The sequence below is a fragment of the Cydia fagiglandana genome, chromosome Z (genome assembly GCF_963556715.1).
Source record: "Cydia fagiglandana chromosome Z, ilCydFagi1.1, whole genome shotgun sequence".
Classification (NCBI taxonomy): Eukaryota; Metazoa; Arthropoda; class Insecta; order Lepidoptera; family Tortricidae; genus Cydia; species Cydia fagiglandana.
Window position 1 is genome coordinate 24,162,367 of NC_085959.1, and position 11,866 is coordinate 24,174,232.

Sequence of the window (11,866 nt, forward strand, 5' to 3'; positions counted from 1 at the left end):
ATCTTAACCCTAAAATTGAGGTCAACCTCAGAATGAAAGTTAATTAATTGGCAATTTACGTTCCTTCAGTATAGCTTTTTAAAATTTGTCTTTATTTGACCGAGTTAAATTTTTACCAAGGCGTTTAGGAAAGGTAGGTAAATGAGAACGTGTTTTCACTAAAAATGGGTTTCCACGGTAAATTAAATTGAGTAGGTAGTATAAGACTAAGTTTTACTTCTCCAGCCAAATTCTTACACCACTACCTTCATGGGATAGTGGGATTCCGTGACGCAGTGATTTTAGGATTCAGGGATCCTGGGATTCCAGAAATAAATCTAGTAACTACTCTGAATATTTTGAGTCTCACGCTACGGTCACACTTCGGACACTGGCGATCAAATGTATGAAACAAAGGCGTTCCTACGCACACAGTCTAAGCTTGTGTAGGTGAACGCGTACCATGCTTGTGTGAATGAAATAAGATATGCTAGGGTTGTAGGGTTCTCGCCATTTTGTTGCCAAGTTCGATGACCTCATGAGGAAGAAATAAGAATCGTATTATGCTGTAAGGTGGGTATCTAACAATAAGCTCGATGTATACTACAATAGTCTCCTATTTTGAATCAGTACCTATAAACGAAGTAACAAAATGTAAGGAAATTCAGGCCACCATATTACGTAAGTTGAAAACATAATTTTTTGTTCATATAGATATTGTGATGTTTTCAGTGTTTTGTAAATATTTGTTTAATATTTGATTATTTTACGTGGCCTCCGCTCTTCGCACCGCGTCGTCGCGTCCTTGCCAGCCAGTAACTGTGAGGTAACCGAGAGCGGGTGGGCGGCACTTTCAACGGGAAACAGGGAGTGTCCATACTGTACGTTAGTACTCTTTAGTATACTGTGACTCATGTCAAATTTTGCTCACGTTAATACGCTTTTAAATTAATTTCATTCTCGAGGCGCAAAAACAAACAACATTAAAAATGAACTAAAAAGTTGTAAGACATTTAAAATCCATGAAATGATTCTCTCTTCAATTCTATCCTTCGAAAATGTAATGTAATGTGTTTTTCCAATAAATCTTATTTTTTTCCTATAAAACATCTTTAATTACAGTCGACTCCACCTAACCAAGGCCAAGGCCTTCCCCGCCTTCCTTCCTTTTCCTACGATGTACTGAAATAAATATATCTCATCTTACTTAGCTTTCTTGTTGCAGAAATATTTCAGTCACCCAGATATTAGCGGTATTTATTTTCACAAATTATTTAAAGAAAGTCTGAAAGTAAACAGATAACATTTTAAGAACCCCTACACTCCCTATAGGCATTTACGAAACACATCACACGTCAAATGAATTGTATAATACAATCAATATTAATGATAAAATGTTGCCTCTATTTGAATATTTCTGCCTCATCTGAATGCGGGACTCGGAACGGGTTGAAGGGCCCTTGGGACATTCGTGCAGCGGTGGTTATAACGTATTCACATGTTAGGTATATAGAATGTCAAGAACGATTCCACTCAATTTTTCAAACGTCTCAAAACAAAATTTTAGCAAATAACAAGTTACAATTTTAACTTGTTCTTGAGACAGGGGAATCTGTATACGGTTTGATTCGTTATATACCTACGGCAGTGTTTTTCAAACTTTATGGGGTCACGGCCCTTTATGACCACTAAATTTTTTTCGCGACCCCCCTACCCCGTCTCTACGTTTTTATATCTATGTATATAGACGACCTACGGAATTAATCAAACCGTATAAAGATTCCTACCTATTATAGTAAAAAAGGAACTGGATACCTATTCAAGTTATGCTACTTTGAATACTACTACGTGAAATTTTGAGATTTTCGAAAAACAAGGCATTTCCGAGCAACGGCTTTCAGAAGACTGAGGAGGCTTCCTATTTAAACTAAGTCCAATATAAGGAACTTAAGTTTTTTGAAAACCCTTGCAGGGTCCATATTATATTATACCTACTTACCTAATATTATGTAATATGTTTGCAATAAATGCTTTTGATTTTGACTATCCAAAGGAGGCACTACTTATACCTACGGATTTTTTATTTGTGTTTAAGCCTCTAACAACGTTATTGTGATGCTATGACGTAATATTTTTCCTGATTTCTGAATACCGGTTTCATTGATTTTATGCGTTAGTAATATTACATGTGTAATGATACTAATGATTTTGTAAAACACCGTATAGAGAAATTTGGTTCGTACGATATTGGTCACATAGAGCACGTTATTAAGTAGGTACCTAAATTATAAAACTAAATTACATAAGAAATTATACTAAAGAACCACTATTTTAAAGAAGAAAAAAGCCTTTTCTTGCGAGTATGGTGATATTACATTTATGTATAGGTACATGCCAAATTCAGCGGTCCCAAATTACTCCATCGCGGATATACCTTCATACGCAAAAGATATTTATACATAACAGTAACAATGAAAAATGAGTTACTCGCTCGCGGAAAGCCGGAGCGATTGTCGGCATCACTTTTTCCTCATAACATGAAATGAGGCCCATTTATCGTGACAATGAATACAACATAACGGCTTGTTCTTAAGTTACCTTTAATATATAACTATTTAATCTAACCACAGAGGATGACAGCATGTTACACTTTAATTTATATTACCTATAAAAATTCAACTTAGCGTCAACTCTTGCCGGTCAAATGTGCTTCAGCCGCGCGGCAGTGTCATTAGACACTTTCTTGCTCGATGACTTCCATTTTCTCAGGAAGTTTTTTCTGGTTGCTGGCAGTCTTTAACCTGTATGTCTTTAATCTTTGTCTTACGTAAGATTCCTTTAACCAGAGCCCAATCTTTCAATAGGGCGGCACTGTAGTACATTAGGGTTTAGAGAAGCACAATCTGTATAGTCATTTTCTTTGGAGAAGTAAGGGGTATTCATGGTGGACAGGGTAGCCAAAATAAAGCCGAAGTATTATGCCTTCGCATGAATGGTGTAAATATTATATGAATGGTATAAAGCCATTGATGTAAATATTCTAATTGATCGCGCCAGTTGTGGCAGTTGTTACATACGCCTTGCTGCGATCATCGCATGGGCAAATTTCTTCATTCCTATAGTGGTTCCCGAATCTGGAAAAGTTTCTCCATTAGGTAGGTATGGTATAAAACTGATCACTAGGAAGTGTCCACAAGTCTGCCTTTATATAGTTTTCGTCATCCAAAATCAAATCTCTAAGAAGCAGAAGGCGGTGATCTTGATCACGGCGCGGATAGTCCGCCGGTTCCCCTCTCTGCGGCCCTAACCACCGGCAGCTTGAAATAAATAAAGAGAATAATAATGGAAGTGATACAGATATATGTAATAGAAGATAAAGAACGTCTCTGATATCAACGTGCCAGAACATGTACATGAATCTACAAGACCAGGAAGAAAAGTAAATAAACCAAGTCATTTGAGTGATCACGAGACTTATATGGCTTATTGTTTTACAAGTTGGGAAGATCCACTAAAATAAAAAGAAGCAATTTATGAAAAGATGTTTACAGAACTCAGGGAAATTTCACACTTCTCTTGTGTGTAGTTAGTTCACTTTCACGGTTATCTTATCTTTAACCTTTTCATAATAAAATTCAGTACATTAGGTAATATTTGTAGGTTAGGTGTGAGGTAATAGATAACAGATTTTTAACCTTGTTCAGACATTCTACTTGTTTTCCTTGTTAAAACTTTTATATAATTATTTACTTTTTTGGGCCAATTTAATGATATTTCAATTATTATGAAAATCATTTTACACTTGTAAATTTTAAGCGTTTCCTACATTAAACATCAGTATTACAAACTTCTTCTCCAGCCAAAATTGTTAACATTGCATTCTAGCCCTAATTTTTTTAAACCTTTGCATATTCTAAAACAATTACATTTTCAATTTACCGCGCCATTTCTCCATAATTTCGCACAAATTCCCCATTCTTTTCCAATAGCCCAACTTACGTGTACGTCGCCAAATTGAGTTTTCAAAAAAAATGGAAAATATTGATTACATTTACTTGTTTTTCAAGTGCCAATAGTGTACGTACTCGTAGAACTGTCTGTAAAGGGGCCCTGAGCATTGCACTGCCTAGGGGCCCCGACACGACATGCTTAAAATAGTCACGAACTAAACGATAAAAATTGTTCTCATACCTACCATGTTTACTTATCTCATAACACATTAAGTTCAACGTATGACACGATCCCACGTGTTTGTTAAATCAAGATTGCACCACATATACATTAGATACTGTCGCAAACCCAATAAACCGAATGCTCGGCAAATGAATATACGTCCCTATTATAGATACATTCAATTAGATTGGTTGGATCACGCTTGATTAAGTATTAAGTATATGATATAGCAATTACTAGCAATATACCTCCTCGTAGGATTAAATAAATTCCTGAATTCCGGATTGCGCATAACAATGCTCTGATCATTCCCAGTAGATCCGTTGACCAGGATCCATAATGGATCTACTGAAATATTTTTTTAAAGCTTTTATTAACTTTCACCTGACCGTGGTCTGTCTGTCATCAAATCTTGCAAGTTAAATTTGATCCACTTCCCGGTTTCCGATTGAGCTGAAATTTTGCATACATACGTAAGTCGAGTGACAATGCATTATCATGGTGTAATCGAGCTGATCTGATGATGAAGACCGGAGGTGGCCGTAGGAACTCTGTGATAAAACAACGAAGCCTAATTGTGTTTGAGGTTTTTAGAATTGTCTCAATGAGTATTAGGGTCTCCCCAAATATATAGACGCGCATTCGGCAAAAGCCGATAGGAAAAAGCTTTATGTCCACGCAATAAGAGCGAAGAAGCCGACGACGCGTCGGCCGGCGCCGGCCGATGCGAGCCGAGCCGAACGACGACTTTTTCGCTCTTATTGCGCAGACATAAAGCTTTTTCCTATCGGCTTTTGCCGAATGCGCGTCGATATATTTGGGGAGACCCTTAGTTGCCTGTGGAAAGAAAAGTACAGTCAGCGATAAAAGCTTGTACCAAAAATGAAATTTTTGCCAAAAACTTATTTTCTCAGTTAATCCAACTTTTCACAGTTTGGATCTACTGTTGACTTGACCGTTGATCAGATCAAGACTTGAAAATATGAACCTACCGAGGAATTTCATTCACATTAGATCCAATCAAAAGAAGTTAGGATACATAGCAGAATGTCCAAGTCGCAAAATGTGCAGACTACGTAAAATGAGCAGATCGCCAAATGTGCAAATCTCCTAATGAGAATATCGCAAAATGTTGCATAACATATGAAATGACAATTCATTATTAATACGGGAGCTTCTGAATAACATTAAGAAAGAGGTCTGTGATAACTTGAAATCTATTCAAGATATTTTCGAGAATATGGTAACAGAATTTAAAAAATGTTATCCTAATTTTCCTTTCCTGCATATCATTTACCCACATATTCATCGGTTCTTCCCACCTTATACAGAGCAAGGAAACAGTTTTCAGATTTAGATAAATTATTTTATTTTCAAACATGAAGACGTTAGAATACCTTGTGGGTTGCGAAGGAAGTTTACTGTGATTGAAGACGGAAATGAGGAAAAGATAAGTCTAACCAATTTGTTCCCGCAATACGTTGAAAACTTTACGTTGTGCCAAAAGTATTTGGTACTATGGCGATGGAACTTTTGACGTTTGTTCGCGACCCTTTTTTCAGTTATATTTTACATATTGATGTTTATTGTGATAAAAAAAGCATACACGTATCCAGTAATATATGCTTTTTTACCAAACAAAACGCAGAGAACTTATACTCGGCTGTTTTTACTGATTAAAAATGAACTTAAAGTTAACTTAAGACTATTCAAATGTCATTACGAAATTGCTCCAATTAATGCTGTAAAACAGATGTATGAAGATATGAATTGTTCTTCAACAATTATAAAGAGGACACTTAGATAACATGTTTTGGCAGCCTATTATCCTGTTGTTACTTTAGTCGTACCCAGGAGTCGGTGACATAGTCTCAAATTCAGCTCGATAGGCTTGTCCGGACTGTATTTGCTATACTGTATTTGGTGTTAAAAGCATCATAATGTCCCTAAAATAAAAAAATGTCAAACCTTCTTAAATTAGATATAGCTTAAAAATACCCTCAGTTTGATCTGAGAACATAGGAATACAAAATAATACATATGTCAATAGTTAGACCAGGTTTTATCTGTCTCTATACTTAACGATACAGTCTTTATAAGGTTGGTGCTCCATAACTTGCATTTTTGCATTTGGGATTTTGTAACTCTTATGTCCACATAGAATCACAAGTTCTTCTAATCCTAATTACTCATCCGCTGAGGCTACTTCGTCCCAATTTTGGTTAAAACGCTGATGGCAAGCACAAGCTCGTGTTTTCGGAGAAATATACAATTTATATTTACGGATCAGCCTTTCTTTAAGTAGCATTGGTATTTCTTGTGAAACTAGCACGAGCTGGCACCCACCAAATAGTACATTGTAGGAGAGGACGGAAAACCGCCAAAAGATGGACGAGTGAGTTCGAGGGCCGACACGTTAGTGGAGGCCCTCGAATAATACGTGTCCATCTTTAGCGTTTCCGGCCGAGGCATTACATAGTGCTTTTCACGACTACTGCGAGGAAATAAGAAAACATTTGCATAACTATAAGTACTAGCCCGCGATTTCTCTGGTAGCAAATTACTAGCCACTGCCTGTACTGTCTCTTGAATTTCAGTAGGCGTCAGCGTAAGAATATCATTTTCTTCACTAGAAGAACTCATTTTTATAGCGAGCGCGTTTCTTATATTTTTTAGTCAAACACAATTTACACTATCCAATTCAGTAAGTATTTTCAGATCCCGCCTTTTTTACTTTTTTTTACCACTTTTAAGAGGCGTTTTTCTGTTATTTGCTTCAAACCGACTCTAAAATTAGAAGCGTTTTTGCTAAAAAAAAACCACAAACAGCTATAAAAGTAAAAAACGCCTTAAGCGTGAACTGAATGGATAATTGTTAAAAAAAATGAAGTGAATGGTTTTGACATTTCTTTTTTTTTTAAACAAGAAATTGGTTCTATAAATAACCTAATTTTATTTTTGAAGGAAAAAGTTGCGCATAAAAATCGCTCATTGCTGTAGCGAACTGTCACCAATGACAGATGATGATAACAATGAACCATTGTAGTAGTGGTAGTTCAGGTGCTACAGCTATTGCCTACTTTCCAGCTTGGTTTTAGACCATCTATTGCCACATTTCCGAACAGTGGCGTGAAAAATACATTTTCATTTTCAGGGGTTCTTAGTGTTCTTACTAGCCTACGGTTCATTTGTACTCTTTGTCAACCTTCTCCTGAATATGCGGTTAAAATATACTCAGTGATGGCTCGCTTTTTGCAATGACAATCAATGGCAATGTACATAAAAAATATTAATCATAAATATTAATAGACAGTGGCGTTGTCAATTAAAACGGTTTTTTGAAAGAAAACAATGAGCAGTCTGTCACCGCTAGGAAGCATACTTTCTGGCGGGCGCTATCTATTTAGTGTTGTTAAAAGACTAGTCTTGAAGACTTTCAAATCTTAAAGACTCGCAAACCTTGAAGGTTCAAGCTTTGAAGACTTACGACTAAGCGTTGAAGGTTTGAGTTCAAAAACGGTTAAGAAACTTAACGACTCAAACTTCTTATGAGCTCTTAAGAGTAAGTCTTAACCCTCGACTCGAACTATTTGTTTACATGATAAGACAAGTAAAGATGAATTCTGTAAAGGCTCTAAACACAACTAAAATGATTATGTCCTCCAATAAATTATTACATTAACTGTAATCTTAATGTTTACGTTTATTTTTCTTAATGCGTAATTTAAAATTAACGCCCAAAGATATTTTAGCCCAGACTATAACTTCCTTTAAGAAATTTATATTGCTTATCTGCCTGTGTTCAAGTTTTTGTAAGAGTTTTGATAGTGTGCGATCAAAGGCTATATCGCTTTTTACTACCACGTTCCAGGCATGCACCGACTTTTTAGGCCCATACTGATGCAATTCCTGGGCTAGTGCGGTCCACTGGGCTTCATATTTAACCGCCCCGAGAGGCCCGCTGTATTCGCCATTGGCAAATAAGCAATGGGTCGCCATGTATTCACACAAAACCCGTTTCTGTTGCGCAGTGCATCGGCTAAAAAAAACTCATTGCTAAATTTCATCCTAGTTGACTGTGCTGTGTAACTGTCAACAAGAATACGTACAGAAACTAATCAAGTTTTCTTTAATGAAGTTACTCTTATTATTTGTTATATTAAAACATATTTATAAATCTCGTAGTTTTATTCCGAATGTTCAGAAGACATTGGCAGTTGACATCATAGAAGTAAAGTAAGTATAATAGCGTTGAGGTTGACAATAAGTATATAGGTTGAGATTGGCATGATACTACATTACTCCTCCTCTCACAAAAAGGCTTGTTTGTCTATAATCCCCAAAAGCCAAAACGTGACGGTGGTTTCGTCTTCCGTCCCGACCGGCGCGGCGAGGGTGGATCTGGCTGAGCAGATGGTGGGGATGGCGCAGGCGGCTCAGCTGCTCCTCCGCCTGTATCCCTGCTGGTGGAGGCCACAGGTGCCGGTGGGGGCATGGGACCGTCTGGGTGATCCCGGTTGGGCGCTACTGGGGCCGGTTGTTCGCCATGGTCGCCACTCTGTTCTCGAGTGTTAACGTTACGTCTGTAGTATGTAAAATTTTTGATCTTAATCGTTCTCCTTGGGACTTGTTCAGATTCGGGTTGTCTAGTTTCGGGCACATGTCGAGATGTTTGTTGGTTTGTGTCGATGGCCGTCCTTGGTACTAGTTCTTAGGCGAAGCTGATCTGCGTGTTTGCGTTTATGTACTCCGTTCGTGAGTTCTCATTCGTAAGAGTAAGGTCCGTTGCATTTAATGATTGTTCCAGGGTCAGACCCCTTACAGATAGGTTTGTTTATCCAAACCTCATCGCCAGGTTTATATACCGGAGGCATAACTACTTTGTTGGTAGGTCTCAGTATCTGTTTGAGGCGTGCCTTTTCCATGTTCTCTCTTACGTCAGGCTTTGGGTCGAAAGTAGTGCGTAATGGCCTTCCGAACATCATTTCGTAGAGCGACCGATCTGTTGAGCGTCGTGGGGTAGTGCGGTATCCTAGAAGGAAGCTGTTAAGGCGTTCCTGGAGGTCAAGGCTTCTGTCACTGGCTAGCATTCGCTCCTTAAACGTGCGCACTGCGCGCTCCGCCAATCCGTTCGTTTTTCGATGATAGGGCGTTGTTTTAATGTGCGTAATGCCTGATACTTGGCAAAAATGGTTAAAATCTTTTGAAGTGAATTGTGGCCCGTTATCACTTACGATATATCTTGGTGTTTCAAATGTAGCAAATATGTTCTTTAATCTCTGCACTGTTGCCCTCGTTGTTGTAACGTTCATTGGCACAACCTCTAGCCACTTCGTATAGGCATCTATAACTATTAACCACATGTGACCTAAGAATGGCCCCGCGTAGTCTACATGTAACCTGTGCCAAGGCTCCACTGGTATTCCCCACGGAAACACCGGAGCTTCGTTCGTGTTGCTTCTGGACTGCTGACATAGACTACACCTTTTTGAGAAAGTTAATATGTCTTTGTCGATGTTTGGCCAATATACGTGAAGACGTGCCAGTGAACTGCATGGCTGTGATGCCATTATGGCCGTCGTGTAGCATTTTCAGGATCTGTGGTCGGAGTGTTTCTGGTAAGACGAGTCTTCCGTTCCAAAGTAAGATTCCGTCTTCGTATGATATCTGGTCCCTTTTTACCCTACCCTTAACACATCGCACCGCACCGCTTTATGTCTAGCCTTATTCTTTCTGGCAAGACTTTCTTTACAATTGTCAATATTTTCCTTTCCTGACCGTTATTTAATAACATAGAGTTTAATAACAAGCGTCTCGCGTCTCCTAAATGTCAATGAAGTTTCATTAGTAAAGATAAAGAAATAATGTAGAATGTGCATTTCGATCATTATTTTGCACAGTACCCCATACTGTGGGACCCCACCCATCTTAATTATAAAAATTTACTCCTCTGCACTCACACAAAAGAAATTATTATCAAAAAATATCCTTACACTATGGGGTGGATTTGTCTACCTACAGATATATTGAGTAAACTGATCTATAGTTACACACGGCGACATATATAAAGTGTGGACACGAAAAAATTTGGTCGTACATATTTTTTTGTAATTTCCTCAATAAAACGAAATTTAATGTAACTTTTTTTTTACTAATAATACATGTCAGAGGCTATAAAAATACAATACAAAAGTTACTCAAGTTTATGCGTGTGTATGACATTACGTACTTTAGACTTCACCTTCGTCATCATTCGCTGAACAACATAATCAGAAACTTCTTTACTAGCTTTTTGCCACTTCGCCTTAAAAGTTTTAACGTCTTTACAATCCGTTTTATACTTTTTTAGATTTTTTTTCACTATGGCCCAATATTTCTCAATGGGCCTCAGTTCTGGGCAATTGGGGGGATTTGCTTGTTTTGGTACTACGGTTACGTTATTATTTCTGTACCACTCCATGACAACCGCACTGTAATGGCATGTCGCCAAATCCGGCCAAAACAGTACAGAACCCGTATGTTGTTGGATGAAAGGCAGCAATCTCTTTTGCAGACACTCCTTCTTGTAAACTTCTCCATTGATTGTCCCAGAAGCCACGAAAGCTTTGCTCCTCTTACCGCAGGAGCATATCGCTTGCCAAATCATGTGACGTTTTGGGAATTTTGATAATTTAATTTTTTTATATTCATCAGGAATAGTTGCCTTATTTTTTGCCACATAAAACTGTTGCCCAGGTAACTGATTAAAATCAGCCTTGACGTATGTTTCGTCATCCATGACTAGGCAATCATATTTTGTCAGAAACTGGTCGTACAATTTTCTACAGCGTGATTTGACAGAATTTTCTTGTTTTTCTGACCTATTAGGTCTGACTACAGCTTTATAAGTCTTTAAACCTTCGTAACGTTTAATTTTCTGCACATACGATTTGGACACTTTCAACTTTTTTGCAACATCTCGGATAGATATGCCCGGATTTCTCGTAAAACACTCGACTACCTTCTTTGCCTTTTTTTTGTCCACAGGTCCACTTTTTCTACCGCTTCCTTGCTTCCGTTCCACAGTCAAGTCCTTTTTGAACTTAGAAAGTACCGATTGTACCGTCGATTTATTGATTTTCAGACACTTAGCAATGTCGTTTTGTGAAATGCCTAGATTTTCTTGAAACATGTTCACGATTTTTTTTCGTATTGCAAGTTCTTTGGACGGCATTCTTGTAATTACATCATATATTATAAAAATACCGAAACAGATTGATAGAATCGAGTATTGACAATAAGGTTTGACATATTTTTTTTTGTTTTTAAAACAAATGAACGCCGACAGACTGCATTCAAACCGACCAGATTTTTTCATGTCCACACTTTACAAGGTTAGTATTACTACGGTACCTGTGCGTTTCAGAGTGATCCTATCCGAATGAAAATTTGTTTATTCTAGCCCCTCGTATGTAATAACAATAACCGAAAAAGTACCTATTTCCTTTGTACTTTTTTTATCCACGCTTTGGCCAAAGATTAAGGAAAGTCTGTTTCAGTTAACGTCTGGCAATAAAAAAAAGCATGCAGTATGTCTATTATACTACATACTTTTATACTTATGTATAAGATTTTACCTCACTTCATTCGGTCGACATTAGCTACAATAAGATAGGGGAGAGTGGGTAACAGTGGATACACTTTTGTTTGAAGCCCAATATTAGCATTTGAATCC

General features: G+C 37.6%; 1 protein-coding gene across 1 annotated transcript; it reads right to left on the reverse strand.

Annotated features, from left to right (window-relative positions):
• Positions 1 to 8,482: 8,482 nt before the first annotated feature.
• On the reverse strand, positions 8,483 to 9,722 carry LOC134679401 (uncharacterized protein K02A2.6-like). The gene is made up of 2 exons (XM_063538296.1): positions 8,997 to 9,722; positions 8,483 to 8,710 (listed from the first exon to the last, which is right to left on the reverse strand). Exons 1-2 carry the CDS (start codon positions 9,720 to 9,722, stop codon positions 8,483 to 8,485), a joined length of 954 nt encoding a protein of 317 aa, XP_063394366.1.
• Between the last annotated feature and the right edge of the window lie 2,144 nt (positions 9,723 to 11,866).